This window comes from Agelaius phoeniceus, chromosome 9 (assembly GCF_051311805.1).
Source record: "Agelaius phoeniceus isolate bAgePho1 chromosome 9, bAgePho1.hap1, whole genome shotgun sequence".
Taxonomy (NCBI): domain Eukaryota; kingdom Metazoa; phylum Chordata; class Aves; order Passeriformes; family Icteridae; genus Agelaius; species Agelaius phoeniceus.
This window is the reverse complement of record NC_135273.1, coordinates 4,916,022-4,935,311: the sequence shown is the minus strand read 5'-3', so window position 1 is coordinate 4,935,311 and position 19,290 is coordinate 4,916,022. Positions and strand designations below refer to the sequence as shown.

Below are 19,290 nucleotides of genomic sequence, written 5' to 3'. Positions count from 1 at the left end.
CACTTTTAAGCCATAGAAATTGCACATGCATGCATACAACATGCAAAATATTCCCCTAAATTAAAAATAATCATCTCTATTAATACATGTCAATACAAACTCAACACCAAATCCTACCCAGAGATATGACAGAAAGGATTGTACAATAGTGTAATTTAGACTTTCTCTATCTCATACATATTGTACTACTTGTTTTTTACAATATTAGCCAATTAAGTACTCAGCTAAGAAACATGGCAAAATCAACATTGCCCTTCAACAGCGCTTGCATGTGGATATTTTTCCCAGTCTGGATCACACCAAATTTTCCTAACTTATTTCCTAACAGAGGAGCTACATTTCAGCAGAGCATCTCAAAACCTGCGAGCAATCTGAAAACATAATCAGGACTGCAGGCAGAAGAAATTTCATTTCTATTTAACCAAACTGATCTCAGACAATTGAATTGAATCTTCAGAGCAGCTTCAGGCAACTGAGACTTTTCTTTAAACCAGAGGAACCCTGGGCGACATGAGGAGAGATGCTTGCCCCTGCCATGTGCTTAGGGCTGCTCAGACACACAGGGGCGGTGTCAGGGGAAGCAAGCCACGTACTTATCCCTTGGGAACTCCCACTTTGGGTCTTCTGGCAGTTCATACTCCGAGACTCCTGCCAGCATGGGGGCATCCGCAGTGGAGGAGAGGCGGGTGGTGATCCTCACCAGGGGCGTGTTGGAGTTCATGGAGGAGCTCGAGTCGGCCGACACCTGTGGTTGCAATGCAAGATGCAACAAGGAGAAAAAAAAAAAAATGGAGATGTAATCTTGGCCCAAAAGCTGAAAACCACCAGCAGCTGATACTAAGCCAGCTCAGAACCCTGGTGTTAGGAAGTGGCTGAATCTACAGTCTTGGTTCTAGTGCTCTGTTCTCACATTTAGCCTCCCCTGTAAGCACAATACTGGCTCTAATGGCTGTCAATGCTGTCAGTCTGTCCCATCAATCAAAAAACACATAAGTTTTAAACTTATTCCCTCAGAAGGTATTTTTGCTTATCATATTAAATTTTTTTAAAGAGACTGGCAGTATTTACATCACTCCCCTCAGATATCCAAGTGAGCAGCTTATACCATGAGCATGGGTGACCATTAAGTTCTCCTTTTCCACTCCTAGGTGTCCATGTCACCACGTCTTTTCCCAAATCAGCACACCCAGGTGGGGTCCATCTCTTCTCCCAAGGAAAAGCAACAGCACGAGAATAAATGGCCTCCAGGGGAGGTTTGGATTGGAGTCAAGAACAGCTCCTTCAATGGATGGACTGTCAGGCTGCCCAGGGCAGTGGTGGAGTCACCAACCTCAGAGGGATTTGAAATATGTGTAGATGTGGCACATGGGACACAGTTTAATGGTGGTCTTGGCAGGGCTTACACTTGGACTCAACAATCTTAAAGGTCTTTTCCAGCCTATATGATTCTACTACTTTCTATTTTCCAAGTGCTCAATACTGAAAGCATCAAAAAGCTATCACAACACTTCAGTTTTCAATTAACTACATTCTTAGCTAAAGACTCTACAGGAAATGTGGGGAAGAGGTCCTAAAAATAACTCAGTTTTGAACCTCTGGAGTGTGATTTCTCATCAGCTCCAGTATCTTCCTTGGAGTACCAAAGGTACTTATTGATAAATATCCTGAAGAAAGAGGCTGCTGCTCCATCCACGTGATTTGTTTTGATGTGAATCGTCTGCAAGGCTCTTTCCTCAAGCCTGCAAGCAGCAGTCTGACATCTGCTGCCCTCAGAGCTTCAAGTGAATACTAACACAAAATAGAAATGCTTGTATTGCCAGTCTTCCCCTCCTGAGAGTGAATCCTCCTTCTCTCCTCACGATCGCGTCTTGGCCCAGCCCAAATCTGGCAGCCAGGCTGGGATGAAGGAGTCACAAAGCCACCACTGGCACCCATCCTCACTCCAGGCAGCAGGGGGTTCTTGTCTTGGGCCCAGCTGGAAGCCTGGAGCACCAGAGTGCTCCCACCCTCATCACCTGGATGAGGATCAACTTTGCCACCAGGTTTGCTTATGTAAAATGTCACCATGTTGCAGCTTTGTTCCACAAAATCAGATTTTAAAAGGCTTCTTTCTAAAACTGGAGGTTAAGAGTGGAGAGAGGTTTCATAAGGGAGAAAATGTTAAGGGTTGCTATCAAAAAATTAATCTTGGTAACCAGATTTGCAGCTGACAGACCTTTCCTGATATCAGAAACAGCTCCTGCACACAAGATGTGGCCATGGAAAGAGAGAGTGAAATTGCACAAACACAAGGCCACCATTCAAAAAAGAAAGGTGGACTGCTTCTGCCCCATTGCCCCATTCATCCCACCATCATGAATGTTAATAATATTGACTTTCAGCAAATGTAAGTACCTGGCACATCCCTCTAGGAAAATAAATCCAGTGACCACTTGGGACACAAACAGAAAAGTAGTATAAAAGCAGACTATGGAGCTGTAAATAAATCAGTGAGTGAATATTGAATAGAGTCCTGAGAGAGAGAGAGAGAGAGAGAGAGAGAAAGAGAGAGAGAAAGAGAGAGAGAAAGAGAGAGAGAAAGAGAGAGATGCTGCCATGTCCAGCCTGCAGAGGGGAATTCACCTGCTACAGCTGCACCAGTCAGCAGGAGAACCAGGGCTGCAATCTGATCTGCTTTTTTTTTTTTTTTTTTCCTTCTCATTTTCATTATTTCACAACAGCTTGAAAATGATGTTTCATGAAATGAACCAGCTCAGCACCAAGAAATGTGCAAATCTCCAGTGTGGCAGCTCCTCTGCCCTTAACCCTCCTTTCCTGAATTCCACTTTTCTGCTATTTCTGGCCTCCATTTTTTCATCTCTCACCACAAACCTATCAATACTCTATGACCACTTCCTCCATATTTCCAAAATCTACTTACTGTTCTCCAGTCATTCTACCGAGATCTTTATTCAAATTTTGATTCTTATATTCTTCATTAATCAACACTCCCTTTTCTTCTGCACCTGTCTTTGCCATTACAGCCATTGTTTTCAAGGGACAGAAGTGAAACTACAAAATTTAGATACTTTAGGTATCAGAAATGGTCCAGAATTCTGGGTTTTGGGATTTTGTTTTTTGGTTTTACAGTTTGTTTTTTTTTCATGAATACTATCATTGTACTAGACACTGTCTGGATCTCTTCCAGAGTTTCATCTCTTCACTGGTTTTCACACTCACCATTCAGCAGCCTTAGCCTGGTTAAAGCCTATAAATATAAACTTGCAATAAACTGAAATACTCCAGTGATGCATTTTAAACACAGAGCTTAAATAGCAATAATGCACAGAAAAAAGCAGATTGAAGGCTCTGCCAGTTTCCCTTTTAACACTACTCCACGTGTTTACTTCACAGCAGAACTGTGTGATGGGCCAGAGATACTGGAGGTAACCAAACTGCATTAATGGATGAGAAATCCAGAGGAACTGCTCCATGTGTGGGAGAAGACAAATGGACTGCACTCCCAGGGAATATTCCCCTGATTGATTAACTGGAGCAGTACAAGGAGTTACAGCAGCTCAAGGGCTATAAAAATCTGCTCCAGAAAAGATGAAGCCAACCCAGCCTGGCCTGTGGCTGGGGGAGATTTTCTGGTTTGAAATGGCCTCTCACCTTTCCTGCAATAAGGAAGAATTAACCTTTGATCTCTTCCCTTGAGCATTTTTTTTTTCCACTGCCTTAGAGCAGACTATAAAAGACTGAGGAAAATCCTACCTATTCCAAGGTCAGTAGACATGGTCAGCTTTAATCTACATTTAAGTGGCAGCTTTCTATATGCTTTTTATTCTTTTTTTCCAGCTTGCCACGTGCAGCTCTGCTCCCCAACCCCTCACAATGCAGGTTCACCTGACACAGGTGAATTAAACATTGTGGGGCCCACTCAGGGCTGACACCCTGTTTTAGGTGATGACACTGCTCTAGGGAGGGATTTCATTTCTTAATTCAAGGAAGAAAGGTGAAAGTCAGCTTGAGTTGAGCTGAGCACTGAAAGAACCACTATGGTAGATGTTAACCTCAACAGGAAGGCAGAGCCCCACCAGAAAATATTCCTTGTGTGCTCCCTCTGTGCTTTTAGCAGGCCAGAAGTGAGAACAGAACCAGCCCCAGACAGAATTTAGCTCCAAATCTGCACTGGAGAAGGAGAAAAGCCCACTGCACCCAAACCTCACCCATCAATGCATGATTATACCCCCATTTTAACTACACCTTCTTCCCCTGACCAACACCCTGTGCTTAATCAGCTCCCAGTTAATGCTCTACAAGCATTTCTAAGCAGCAGAGCATTTAAAACAAACAAATCTTTGCTGGAATCTTTAAATGCCATGTGGCAAAATCAGCTGCAGAGCAGTGTGTAATTGTCTGTAATTGATTATGAAGGGTGTTTTCCTCCACTGATAATTCATACCATGTCCTGGAGCCTAGATCTGTCAGTTCTGGCACTCATGCTGGGACATTTTAGCAGGCATGCAGTGATTTCCTATAACTGTCAGCCTTTTTGAAGGCTCTGCAGTAAAAGTTAATTTGAAATCATATGCATATTTGTATATTATAATTAGTAAATAATGCTGTTAGCTGTTGGTAGGAGCAGCCCCATCTGAGTGACCAGATGCAGGAAAATACAAGATTAAATGCACTACACAAAATTGAGTAATCCTAATGTTAAGTACTGACATTTAAAACACATGCACCACCCCTCCATGAAAAGCACTCATTTGGAAACACTTATACACAAAATAATATCCAATAAGTACCACTAGACAAGACAGTGGTTTCCATAAAAAAATCCAAGCATAAAGAAAAAATAAAATAAATATTTAAGGTAAATAGCATTCAACAATATCTTACTGACAGTTGTGTATTAATCTTTGTACTTCATAGTCTATTCCTCTAAAAAAATTATAATTTTACTGCTCAATATTACATGAAATACTACATTACTTTCCTTTTTCCTGATCACTTTTCTTATTTTTTACATTTCTGCCGCCATCATCATTTTGAATTATTGAAGTACCATTTTGAACTATTCTTCTGGGTGAGCTTAAGCCTTGCTTTAAACTGATCAGTCTTTGTTCATCACAAATACACCCTTTATATCTCCATGAAGGATTAGACTCCACAACAACAATAGGCATAAATTAATGGAGTGTATTTTAAATCAAAAGCATAAAAAAAGGATCACTGCTTCCTGTTCAAGACACGTGCATGTTGAGGGGGTCCAAATTTGACAGATTGACTGTGACAGCCCTAACAAAAACCTTTAGTGATGACAAACATTTGTACTTGACTTTGAGCAAGTCACAAGAGATGGGATTGTCTTTTTGTCTGCTTCAATTACAATTTATCTGTTAAAACAAAGGTCCTACCAAATAGATGTACATCCTATTGAAGGCTACTCTGTACTCTTCTGGTTCAGTGGCCCTGTCACTTAAAGCCTGTCCTGCAAATCAGCTTGTGAGGCTCAATCCCACAAATTTCTTCATCCCCTCCCTCTCAAGCTGGTACCTCCACACAGACCATGGGTAACACTTGAGGAAAAGAGGAGCTGCCTGCTGGATTTCCCTGGAAAACCTGAAAATTGAGTACCAGATCCTGGTGAGGATGAGGATTGTAGGGGATGGGAGCTGATAATTCCTGACTTCATCCTGACCCTTCCTACGAATGCGAATGGAACTGAATTTTGGCAGGGAAAAAACGCCTGCGTGTGGGGAATGATAAAATCCTGTGGTAGCTCAGGCTAAGCAGTGCAGGAGGATCCAAACCAAACCATATGTTACTCAGCAAGACTCTTCTCCTGCTCAGACAAGATGGCATCAGAGCCGTGCACACGTCTCTCTGTGAACCAGGATTATTTTCCAGCCCAGATCCTCAGGGACCCTGACCCAGCAGCAGAAGAGCTTTGAAAACAATATCAAGAATTTCCCAATCTGTGGCCTCATTTCTCTGGAATTCCAACAAATCCCATCACCCAGCCCTGGATCCAGCCCCATTCTCACAGCCTACCTGCCATGAGCATCTCCTTCCCTCCCATCCTATCCCTCCCACACAGCACAAAGGGAAACCTCCCGTGATCCACAGATAAATAAAGGTTTAGTGACAAAACCCCACCAAGTTTAAATACAGTCCTCTCAAATACAAATAAACTGGAACAAAGTGAGCTTGGTGGCACAATAAAACAGGGTTGAATGATCCAGAAACACACACCCTTTAAATAAAACATCTGGATTATTTTTCAATTCTTCGCTTGTGACAACAGCCCTGAAATCCAAAACCAGATTTAAAAGATGCAGAGACTGAAGAGCTGCTGCAGCCTCAGCACCAAGGAGAAATGAAGGAATATTCACAAGCAAATCTTCAGGGACTGCTTGTCTCATCCTGCCTTTGCAAACTGACCAGTGAAATCATAAACCAGAAATACAGACTGCAGACAATACCTACAGTAGTTACATTTTCTTCCATGCAAGCACAAAAGCAGAGAGACCTTCAATGAGCAACTGCTGCTAACAAAACAGTACCAGGAACAATTGGGAGCACTGGGATTTTTGCTTAGGTGTTGAAATAGCAGTTGCACTTTCAAATAGAAATCTTTTTTTTAAAAAAAAGTATTCCCAGTTTTAAAAGCCAAATGCCATTTCAGCTAAAAAAAAAAGTAAAAAAAACTGAAATGAATTGATAAACCCCAACGTGACAAACATGCTGTAAGACAGTTTCTTCCCCCTGTGAAAACAATAGCTTTGGAGAAGGTCCATATTGCATCATTTAAGGATAAATAGCTAAACTGAGGGCAGTGGTTGGCACTGCTGTCACATGAAATGAAATAACACTCTGCTCCCCGAGGAACCATTTCCAGCTGACACAACTGAGCTCACACCAAACCCTAGGTATTTTTTAGACCATCAACTTGTCTCTGAGTCATTAGGCTTTTATATTCAGGCAGAAATCTAATAAATGTCTCCTATCTAAGCAGTTGATATGTATCTCTCTCTCTCTCTCTGGCTAAGCACACAACATCTGAAAGGCCTCCTTTGTCCAGAAATCTACACAGATTTCTAGCCAGAGAGATGTGTGAATATTGACCTGAGGGCTCCTCATCACTCTTTCTGACACACTCAGAGTGAAAAGTCCCTCTTTGTCCCAGTGATATTCAAGCAAATGAGTAAAATCATAAAATTTAAAAAAAAGAAGAAATAAAGGAAAAAAAAAAACCAACCCAAAGTGGCAAAGTCAGTCAGAAAAAAATAAGAATTAACATTTTTTGCTCATATGACAAGCCAAATATCTTTCAGATTGAAAAGCATTCAGGTGCCCCACCTCAAGATTCTGTAAAATACTGAATTTCAGAGGAAGGTAGCTAAAGCATTCCACTCCCTGGTGTTTTTAACCAAGGAAATTCAGACACCATGAAACAAGGGTCCAGAACAATGTTATGCTGTTCGGAATCTCCCATGCACCTCATTTCAAACACCTGCCCATGCTGAAGAACCCTTTTTAAGGTACATGTATTACTCTGACAGTGACAATATTCTGGACAGGCTGCAAAACCAAATCTGCAGAAATCCTGCACCACTTACTCACGGTGCAGATGGACACAAAGTGAAGCCCCACATCCCAATTCCCTGAGCAGAGCCTGGATCCAGCCCTCCCAGACAGAGATTTTTTGGCTGCTGAGGTGAACCCCAGCCTCAGATTCCAACCTCCTCCCATCCTGCAGGGCTGAAACCTGGGGGTGCAGAGTCTGGCCTCAAGACCTATTGCAAGAAAATCAAAACCTATTAAACTCCAGCTCCTAAAAACACCACAAATCCTTCAGGAGAGGACAGTGTGTGGGAATGGAGGCTGTTTTGGCAAGTGGTGGCCTGTGATAAAGCCAAAGTCCTGTTACTTGTTCAACTGGTTTGTTGCTCGTGGCATCAACCCCTCCAGAACTGCTCATTGCCAGCCACAAACAATTGTAAAATGTATTTCATGTGATGCTGTTGTGTGCATTTTAAATCTGGCACTTGCTTTTGTTTCTTGCTCAAAAGCATCATTATCTTAATCAAGCTGTCCAAGATCTGATATAGCATCTCCCCTATTTTTACTTTATTACAGTCTTTTTTCTATTTTGGGGTGTTTTCTAGATGCCTGGCTATGAAAGCCCCTCCCTTTAGTCTTCAAAAGTCTTCCTGAGAAATACCTCTCTGTATCTGGTACCTAGTTACCACAATAATAATCACCTTAGAAACATCATAAATATACAATTAAATAGGATTCTGTTCCAAAGCCCATTAAGGCAGTAACATTTTTTCCATTGACAAGCTGCGGGATCAGGCACCAAAATACTTGAAATACATTTTTTTTTCCCCATCTCCAGACTGCTAACACAGAACATATTTCAGTTTTTACATTTCTCCCTTCCCTAATAACAGCCCTCCCCTGATTTCCTTGAGACACCCATCGCCGTGCTAAGACCTCCTCTCCATCCCACCCGCAACCCGCTACAATTTATTAACCCCCTTCTTCTCTTCCCTTTCCTCAGCAGGAGGGATGTGCTGGCTCAGTTGTTGGGGTAAGAAAAAAGCTTTTTGAAACTCTTTATCTACTTTCTGTTACCTGTCTGCGCAGGGGGATTCGCTTGGTCAGCTTGTGGACGGCGGGCTGGCTGCTGAAATCCGGCTTCTTGGTGGTGCTCTTCATGCGGCACATGATCACTGTCAGCACCATGCAGGCTATCAGGAACACCCCTATGCAGTAAATTGCTATTTCCAGGTAGTCTGGAGAGGTTGGGTATTCCTTTTCCTTCTCAGGAGCTGGATGGGAAGGTTTTGGGAGGGAACAATCAGGCCACAGGGTTAGCAAACAGGGCAGCGTTCGGCACAGCACTTGGAGCAAAGTAATGGTAAAATATAAAATATAACCAATTCTTGTGTGATAGTCAGAGCACTGGATGTTTAGGCCATCTTGTAATCTGAGAGTAATTCTTTTTTCCAGATTACTGCTTTGATTTTTATCTGAGAGTAACTCTTTTTTCCAGATTACTGCTTTGATTTTTCAGTTTGCACTGAGTGTGAGCTTGTGCATCTATGTATGCATACACAAACATACACATGTGTTTGCCTAGGTAGGCACACATATACGTTGAAATATTGCATCATTAAGGATAATTTTAGAGGGAAGCAAAAACTGTTCAAACTAGGCTCAGGTTCATTTTGTTACTCGAGTCAAAATGCAAAAGCACTGCAATTCGTGTGAACCACACAAAAGCACATCCAAAGATAAAACTGTGAATTAGCTAACCTGAATGAAAAGTGTCTAAATTTGAAAATAAATGTTTGGGCTTGAGCCTGCTTGAGTCTGCCTGTTTATTCAAAATTTGCAGTAGGATCTCATAATACAGAGGGAAGGGAGGATGAATCAGTCCCCCATCATGTCTATAAACTCAGCTTAGGGGTTTCAAAAGGGTTTCAAGGAGCTGGCTGTCCAGCTGCTCAACCAGCTGTGCTTCATGCTGGGTGCCCAACTCCCCTGAGGAGCCCAGTGCTGGATTAAAAATCATAATTGAGGTGAAAAACGAATTGGCAGCAACACGTTAATTAACGAGCCCTCTTCTGCGAGGACTGTGGTCTTTCAAGTAACCTCATCAGTGGTTACTGGCCTATGAGATTAGATTTGGGAGGGAGTGGTTCTCCAGAGCTGTTACTCTGATTGAAACCATTTTGAAGCTATCTTCAAGACAGTTATATGTGCAAACAGTGTCCCTAATCCCTTATCTGGGATTCAACCCCCGGATAAACAGCATTCCACAGCCATCAGCGGTCACTCCGCAAGCAATGCACGTTTCATGCTGAAATTTTCTTGTGCCTTTCCAGGCTTAGAAAAACACTTTGTTTAAGAAAATTGGTTAAAAAAAAATGCTGTTCAAGCACTTGCAAAATGCAAACACTGCCAGCAGAAGCAAGCTCTACACAAGCAGTGCTCTGCCTGCTTGGTGACACCTCACAGGCTCGGGGTTCAGTTCAGAGTCAGATGGAATAAAGCTGCCTTCTTCAATATATTTCAATAAAAGGTAAGAAATTATCTGCAGACAGTGGGAATGTTCAACTCCCACACTGTGAGGCTCAGCAACACACACATGCAGGTTTTGTACCTCTTACTTAGGATTAACAATTAATAAATGTTAAGCACAAGATGACCCAGCAAACCTCAGGTGGTTCATGTTTTTTTTCCAAAGGAACTCCTGAGGCAGCTGCCAACAGTTATAAATGAGAAAATTTGACTAATGTCAAAACCAACTACAGTTACATCTTCTAACAGCTGATAATAATTTTCAGGCAATAAAGCACATTGATGTTTGTTTCTTCTAAGGACAGAAACATCATCAACCCCAGAACAGCAAGACATGCTTTGCAGTAAAAGCAAATGACTACTTGTTTCCTTAGAGCATGCAATGTTTAAAGATGCACGGAGCCGATTCCCAAGATATGGAAGGCACTGCTTCTGTACATGATCCTCTGGCATTCAAATTGGAATTTCCATGAGAGATTTGCATGATAGGTAAAAGTGAATTGAAGTACACCGAACAGCTCGGGCATTTTAATGAGCCAGTACATAACTATGGCCAAATTCGTTCCAAACTTTGTAACGAACTCAATTTCATCCTCTTGACAAACTTTACAATGATTTATGGGCTGATTTTCAGTTGTCTCATTGAAGTGCTAAGGAAATGCAGCTCCTTAGCATTTCTGATGATGTAAAAACATTTCAATTAAGTGCAATAGCCACACACCCCACACCATTTTTTGTTGTTGTTGCTGTTTGATTTTTGGAGTTGCAAACACGTGACAGAACAACTCACTGGCTTGAGACAACTGCACTTAAAAAAACCAAAATCATTGTAAAAGTCCTTTTTTTTTGGACACAGAAGCCGTGCTAATTCTGCAGCAATCAACAAGGGGAGGGGGGGGAAAAAAAGAGGAAAAACCACAGAAAGAGAGCAGTGTATACCTGGCAGAACTGTCAACCATGCAGTGTGAAAGGATATCCCAATAGAATTACCCGCCAAGCATGTATACTCCCCAGCATCCTCAAAAGTTACATTCCGTATATAGAGAACCTCAATCTCTTTGTCCGTGGTGTTAACACCGGCAGCCTAAAAAAAAAACAAGAGGGAAGCAAGAGAAAAAGCTAGACACTGAGAGAATTTTTGTGGATAGGGAGGTGGAGCCACAGGGCTTTGCACTTGGTAAAGGCAGAGGTGGAGAGATGCAAAGCTCCTTCCCCATCCACAATCCCTCATCCAAAAGGCGTTTACCAACAGGTCCCAGCTCACCTCAGAAAGTAATCAACACCCTTCACCAGACCTAAACTCACCACCTAAACATGCATGCAATCAAAAGACATGGAAAAATTCACCCACAAATCTTTTTTTGTTTTTCCTTCTTCTTTTATGACAAGAGAAAGTTGAGAGAAAAACAAAGAGAAAACAAAGTAGGACAGAATGTGGGATCCTTCACGTGCAGAGACCTGTTTCAGAGGAAAGAATTTACCATAAAAGCATACTCTAAAATGATTAAAAAGGGGTGAATTCTGCTCCAAAAGACAACTTAGCAGCTGTCTTAGATTGTATGATCCTTGCATCACCCACTGCATTGCAGTTTTGAGTAGTAACTACTACTGCACATTGTGAAGAGTTGCCAAATCTTGTTTAAATCTCAAACCTGGAAATATTTGATGCTTTGCCTAGAAGCACAGTGGAAAGTATCCCAACTCTTGCTCAAAAATCAGAGATCTTGTTCAGTTGTGGCTCTCACAGGTAAGACAGAAAATACTTCAAAGTTTTGAGAACCAGGAGATGAAAATAAAACATATTTTTCTACATCTTAAAGATTGAGGGGAAAAATAACTCTGCACGTTTCGTGGTTTTTACTGGTCATCTTCCAGACTTGTTGCTTGACATTGTGCACCAATCCAAGTATCCGTGATTATCCAAACTGATACAAATGGAGTAAATCTTAGGTCTGGAACTTCCCAGCTGCCCCAAGATGGGCACATCAGGCCATCAGCATCAAGATCTCAGTGATGGAGGATTAGAGAAATTAATGTTTGCTACTTTTGATCTCTGTTCCATTCAAAAATGTTACTTTGAAATACACAATCAGGGAATAAATACCTTTTTATTGGACAATTTGGAGGTAAATTTAGTTGTGGGCTGCAGTCACAGGGTTGCCTGTCTTTATTGTTACTGCTGAGTAAAACCCAGTTAGTAATGGGTGAGTAAGACCTGGAAAAATCCTCCCACCTGCACAGTCACAGTGACTAAACTGACCTGACTTGTGCTCCAGGGGGTTTTTATGTGAACAGGTCATACATACACACACCTATGTGTATATATAAATACACACTGCTAGGCTGTAATTACATTATTCAAGGAGTACCCTCTGTGTGAACTGCAGAGTATGCAGAATTAGCAACAAAACTGCCCAACACACACACAAAGACACCAAGGAGAGAATAAAGATCAGCAAACAGAAACCAAAGCAGTGCTTCTGGTACAGAGGATATTGTGGGAATTTTTCCATGGCTGCTGGTGTAACACCAGCTGCATCACCAAAGGAGGATTACACATATACCACCAAGGCCAGAGAGTATCCTACAAGCTGCCTGCAGTCTCCCAAAGCACCATTTTTTCCAGCTTGCTTTAAAAAACGTTGTTACCTTGTACACTTGGCAGAACAGAGAGCCAGGCAGACTGGTTGGCCTCCCCTATATAATTGGAGACCTTACAAATATATTCTCCAGCGTCCGCCTCTGTCACATTGTACAGTGTCAGCACTTCAGCATTGGAACTATTTATCCCCGAGTGCTAGAACAGACCAATAACACAGGAGAACAAGGTCACTGCTGCCCAGAATGGACACCAATCTGTCTATGGTCCCACCACCAACATGTCACCAGAATATTCCACATCAGCCTCTAAACATTGAAGGGTTTGGGGGTTTTGTTATTGTTGTTTTTGGTTTTTTTTCCCTTTGGTTGTTGTTGTTTGGTTTTCGTACATCCGCAGCATCACACGAGGAGTTAGAGAACAGCAGCGTGGGGGGAAAGGAATCCACCTGGGCAGGTACTGCATGGGACAAGCAGGTACAGAGCCTGTCAGAGTCTTGGCAATGCCAGCCAGCTTGGAAAGCTTCAGTTTCCCTGGTCAGGCTTGCTCCAAGCTGGCAGGAATGACAGTACCAATACACTGCTCCAAACCAGACATCTCTGCATGCTCAGCATCCAGACAGCCCAGTCCTCCAGCAAGCTTTTGGCAGCAGCTGCCATGTTTCTTTGAAATCAAGAGGCTGAAGAAACATGAAGGAAACGGAGTAGATTGTCCCAGGTATGTTTTGGATGCTTTCTACCCATACAAAAATGTCAATGATGCTCTTTAGAAGGACTTTCATTTTTTTTCTGACCAAGTCATGCCTGAAACATTCAGATATAAAGGACCTTTCATGGAAATAAAAAGGAGCAAAACAGTGTCTATAAGCTGCACAGTTAGCATTCAGACAAGCAAACGTTTATCTAACTCATCATTTCACTTCTAACATAAACATCTCCACTTTCAAAAGAAGCTCAGAACTCGAAACCCTTGGATTTACACCACGCTCTAAAGAAGGCATCACCGCTGCCGGCATCTGCGAAGCCTCACCTTTAAAACCTGGAGATAAGGGAGCCCATCTGGCCCGTATTTACTGCCATTCTTCTCCACGTGCTTTATCCACTGGATGTGGGGCTGGGCATCGCTGTAGACCTTGCAGACAAACTCCACATCTCCCCCGACCACGGCGGAGGCGTTGGCGGGGAGCCCCGCCTGCAGGATGGGCCGGTGCGGGGAGCGCTCTGCTCCGGCAGGGAACGGTGCAGAGAGAGAGGGAGAGAGAGAGAAATAAAGATGCATAAATAAGCAGGGCTGCCAAGAAAACTGTAAGTGAACCCCAGCCAAAAAGCCCTGTAAGCCTGTTGGCTGACTCCTCCGAAATAACACCGCAGCCAGAGCGTGTAACAAAACCTGCAGTTCAAAGGAGATGGCTTGAGCGCTACACTTGTAATTTAAAGAATAGCCATTTGTGGGGAGGGGGGGAAAATAACCCTGCTTAAACACTTTGCTCGTTTTCCATGGTTTAACTCAGCCCTAATGAGGTAAAATATCTCCTCTTGGGTTTTTTTAAGCTACCGTAATTAAGTTACCTCTGAGTTCTCAAACGTCTCGACTCGGCTAAACCTCCACACATTAAGAAGAAACATTGTTGATTAATTTTGATAAATTAATTTATTCTTTTTGATTAAGAAGAAATAGTATTAACACACATTAAGAAGAAATACTATTGATTAATTTTGGATAATTATTGATTTAAAACACGTTAAAATAAACCAAAAGGAATTTCTCAAAAGTAGCAGCAGAAGCCTCAGCGTGCAGGATGCACAAATGAGGCAGCTCAGCTTCCTAAAATGCTCCAATCAGTGCCACCACCACCACTGCTCTCTGCTTCACCCAGACACAGCAGCAGAAACACTGCTTCATTCTTACTCTCACCAAAACACAGGCAAATACAGAGTTCTCTGGAAAACTGAAGTGTATTTAATGTGAGCCAATTCAGCTTCTAATCTATGCCCATGCATAAGCATTTCTCACACATTTTCAGTCAACCTCTCATGGGGAGCAGCTGAGGGAATTGGGGTTCTTTAGCCCGGAGAAAAGGAGGTTCAGGAGGGACCTTCTCGCTGCCTACAACTCCCTGACAAGGGGTTTTTAGCCAGGTGGGAATCAGGCTCTTCTCACAGGTGACAGGTGACAAGTGACAGGACGAGAGAGGAAATGGCCTCAGGTGGTGCCAGGGGAGGTTTGGATTGGATATCAGGGAAAATTCCCTCACCAAAAGGGTTGCCCAGCTTTGGAACTGCCCAGGGAGGGCATCTAAAAGTCATGTGTGTAGATGTGACACCTGGGGATGTGGTTTAGTGGTGGCCTTGGCAGTGCTGGGTCGATGGTTGGACTCAATGATTTCAGAGGGCTTTTCCAACCTAAACAAATTCTGTGAATCAGAAGTGAAATGCTCACTGGCCATCCCCAGCCTCAGCTCCCCGTTCTCCCCTGCTCCAGGAATTCTTTCAAAGATAAGTAAAAAACAGCAGACCTAAATATTTATTTTTAGAGGCTATATACTGTAAAAGCTCTGACATTACAAGCCAAATCAGCTGAATTTCAAACCAAGCGTTCCTTCTTAAACATACTTGTCTCCAATAAATTGTTTCACAAGCAAACATTGTGAGTATAATAGCAAATAATGATGCCATTGAACAATGGGATCTTTTATACAGTCCAATATATTTGGCATGCAGCAAACATCTACTGGGAATTTATTCACTGAGGCTATGCTGGCAGCACACTACAAAGCAGCAGTCTTATTTTACTTGTGGCAAAAGTGCATTTGCAATGCAGTTACTAAATTATTCCACGGCTATGTGTGTCATTTTTGGAGATCTAGGAACAGTTTCATATTTTTTAATTTGTAAATTGCAGTAGAACATATAAATTATTATTTTACGGTTCTGGAGAGAACTTTTAGTTTCTCACCTTATACTAAATAAGCTCTAATTCCATCTCCCTCATTCCTTCATTTGGGTACAAAACCAGCAAGCAAAAATCTCTCTTTAATAGAAACCTTACACCATCTTCCAAAACTTATTACAGCTGCCTTCGGTATAAAATGAAACCTTAGAGAATGTTATTTAAAATGTTTTTTAGAAGTCAGTAGGCCTCATGTTTCATTTCTCCACATCAGGGTTTGATTTCCTTTGTGACCTTATTCTCTGCCCTTTAACAAACCAGAGAATGAGGCCTGAAACATCTTGGAAAAGTTCCTACTATGCCAGCATCCACACACGAGATGTGTTTAGTTTATCCTGATAGCCATCAATGATTTAATATTTTATTGATGACTGTCAAGCATTTCCTCTACCAAAAAAGAGGAGGCAAAGCAAAGGACTAAAAGCAGACTTCTCACACTCTTGGCCCTCAGTTGCATTGAAAAAAATTAAAGTGTGTGCATACGGGTGAGTATATATGTATGGCCATTTGTGAGATTTCTTCTCTAAAGGCAAATGTGTTAAAAATAAACTTTTGTTGCCTTCCCCCACATGGATCAGTGTTCACCAACTCCTCCACTCCAGCAGAGGGGAGCAGTCCTGTGCCCACACAGGCAAACAGCACAGGAGAACAGAACCATCACCATGCAAATCCAGCAGGGCTTCATGGCAAACCTGGGGTCCAAGGAGCCCACAAAATACATTCAGGACTGGGGAAAACAACTACGAGAAACTTCCACTAATTACCAATGACCAAGCTTAATTGTGTTCAGCACCTTCTCCTGGAAACCCTCATTTCAGGATGTTACCCAGAACATGCTGAAGTTATCCTACTTCTCTGCAAACCCACACACATCTAAGGACTCTGTTAAGCACAGGTACTGTCAAAGCCATATTCATAAATCTCACATCACTATTCAGCATTTAAAACACAAGCTGCACATTTGTAAGCAGATATCATCACTCAAACAACTAGCTGCACTAATATTAGATGGAAGCAGTGTGTTCCTTTTTACTGAGCACCAGCAAAGGACTCAAAGTTGCGTTTAAACAAATCTTCGAGGCTGCTGAAAGTGATATTATCATTACTGAATAATTATAATCAGGATCATCACTAAAACATCGTGACCATATACATCTCTAGTTATTTAAACAATATTTTCATACAAAACAAGCTGGCAACGAATCTCATAGCTCTGGAGCCTGATTTCACTATTCCTCTTGTTGATTAATATTGAAGAAACACCTTAAGAAATAAATATATGCTGCCTGAACGCTGACATTTCAGTGTTACAATCTCACTGATGACACAATTTGTTATAAAATCAAGTCAAAAACATATGCTGTAATTCAGAAAATCACCCCCAAGATGTTTCATGCTGGTTCCCACTATAAAAGATAGACACCAGCTTGTAGTTTAGATACAAAACCGACATCATCCCCATCTGAGGAATTAGTTATCTACAAAACAGAGTCAAAACGATATATATGAGCTATATCAGATTCAAGGCTCACATGAGATATATCAGATTCAAGGCCACAAGCACCTAAATTTTACACCACCATAAAAGTGCCCAGGGCTTGAGCATTTCTGCTCACTTATCTGTAGGCAAACAGAGTCACTATCTGAAGGGATGACTGACAAAGAGACCTTGCCCAAAAGGCTCAGAGGAAGCTGTCATTTAGCCTGTTAATGTTAAAACTTCAAAATACCTCCCTCCAAGAGATAAAACCACAAAGAATCCAGGAAAGCTGGAAAATTCCAAGTTCCAAAAAAAAAAAAAAAAAAAAAAAAGCTGGCACAATGGAAGGAGCTCCCCAGGAAGTTCCAAGCACTGCAGGAGCCCTAGAGATGGTGGGAGCCTGTCCTGGTACTGGAAATGATTGCTGGAGCTTACACACTTCACAAGAAATCCTGAGAACTGGCTCCATAAGGAATTTAAGCCCCGAAGAGGGGATTCCTACAAAAGGGAAAGACTCTTCCCCATCTTGGCTTTATTTGCATGGGATGGGATGAAGGGAAGGGAAGGGAAGGGAAGGGAAGGGAAGGGAAGGGAAGGGAAGGGAAGGGAAGGGAAGGGAAGGGAAGGGAAGGGAAGGGAAGGGAAGGGAAGGGAAGGGAAGGGAAGGGAAGGGAAGGGAAGGGAAGGGAAGGGAAGGGACCATAAGAGGTGAAGATGCTGGGGTGTGGAGGTGGTGACAGGGGCCAAACCCACACTCTCAGAGCCAAGGGAGGCCAGCAGACACCAGCCCATCCCTCCCATGCCCTGGAGCAGGATGGAGCAGCCGTGGCAAGGGAGGCTGCTCGCCAAGAGGGGAGATGCAGGGCAGGAATTGCTGCTGTCAGAGGCCACTGGAGAGGGATTGTGGCTGAGAGAGTGGCACTGCTGCCACCAGAGAGCCTTGGCAGGGAGAGCAGACAATAACTCCGGAAGGGGGGAGCTCCAGGACTTGGCCAGGCCAAGTCTCCTTAGCAACCTGGCTGTGCCAGGGGCTGAGAAGAGCTCTGGGAATTGTCTCTCCAAGGCTCCTTGTCACCCCAGCACAGACAGTTCAGGACCTTTCACGGGAGCTAAAAGCCAGAGCCAAAGCCCATTGAAGTCAGGGGGAAAACTCACAGGGAACTCAATGGGCTTTGCATAAGGCATCCGATTCACTGGAAACAAGAAAATGAAAACTACTCTTATTTTCTGCTTTTGAATGTGCTTGTTTCCTCTCCTTGCAAATGTGTGATTCAAGTGTGGGCTGGAAAAATAAAAGCTTAATAGCAAATGCAAGACCAAGCATGAGTTCTGGGGACAATGGAGAGATCCTCAATTAAGGGGGGAAAGTGAGGGAGGAAAAAATTACCTAATTTTTAGCTAGACACATTTATCAGAGCCTTCAATCACGGTTTTGAAATGTTACTGACTTCTAAGGACTCATCTTGATGGCTGCCACTGAGCAACTACAGAGGCATCCCTCAAATGATGCCTCTGAGCACCAGTTCTGGATCAATAGCCCCTGGTAGAGGTTCTGTGCATTCAGTCATCACTAAATGAGAAATGAGATAGTTCCAGCTGTCACTGAAAACACGGACCTGCCATGCCCTCTTCTTGCCCTGGTCAGCACAGCACCCTCAGCTCTAGTTGCTTATTCTGCCCAACTCCAAGCCTGGGAAACATTCAGCAGCAGCCTGGACCCTGTGAAAACACTGTCCACTCCCAGGCACCTTCCCTCAGAAGCTGCAACATCTGCTGCTTTGGAACATGCTAATTATGCTGGAAATTATGGGTCTCAGAAGCATCCTCCAGCATTTTAGGCCAGACCCTAATCACAGCCTCTTGCATTGGCTTTGGCTTCACGTTGTAAACTTGCAAGATTGAGTTGCAAGCCTTAAAAAAAAACAAAACAATTAACCACAGCCTTTTCTTTGCAGGCTTGGACTGAAACATTCCTCCCCTGTGTTTCATCTTCACCAACGAGCAGCACTTTCCCACCATTTCCAATGAGGTGCCACCCATCTCTGGGACATCTCTGGGTCACCCAGAGCTCTCTCCAGCAGTGTCACCCATCTCTGGATCACCCAGAGCCCTCTCCAGCAGTGTCACCCATCTCTGGATCACCCAGAGCCCTCTCCAGCAGTGTCACCCATCTCTGGGTCAC

The 19,290-nt window shown here is 42.9% G+C and overlaps 1 protein-coding gene across 9 annotated transcripts in view; it reads right to left on the bottom strand.

The window, feature by feature from the left end:
• FGFR2 (fibroblast growth factor receptor 2) overlaps positions 1 to 19,290 on the bottom strand; it is an 81,276-nt gene that overhangs the window by 16,086 nt on the left and 45,900 nt on the right. For 5 of the 9 annotated variants that reach the window (XM_077182805.1, XM_077182806.1, XM_077182804.1 and 2 more), the window contains 4 exons: positions 13,709 to 13,899; positions 11,020 to 11,164; positions 8,623 to 8,825; positions 594 to 745 (listed from right to left, as the gene is read on the bottom strand). In XM_077182805.1, the coding sequence (XP_077038920.1) occupies positions 594 to 745; positions 8,623 to 8,825; positions 11,020 to 11,164; positions 13,709 to 13,899 (691 nt within the window). Of the gene's footprint in view, positions 1 to 593; positions 746 to 8,622; positions 8,826 to 11,019; positions 11,165 to 12,729; positions 12,878 to 13,708; positions 13,900 to 19,290 lie in introns of all 9 variants that reach the window. The other 4 variants (XM_077182809.1, XM_054637366.2, XM_054637363.2 and 1 more) reach the window with 2 other exon arrangements.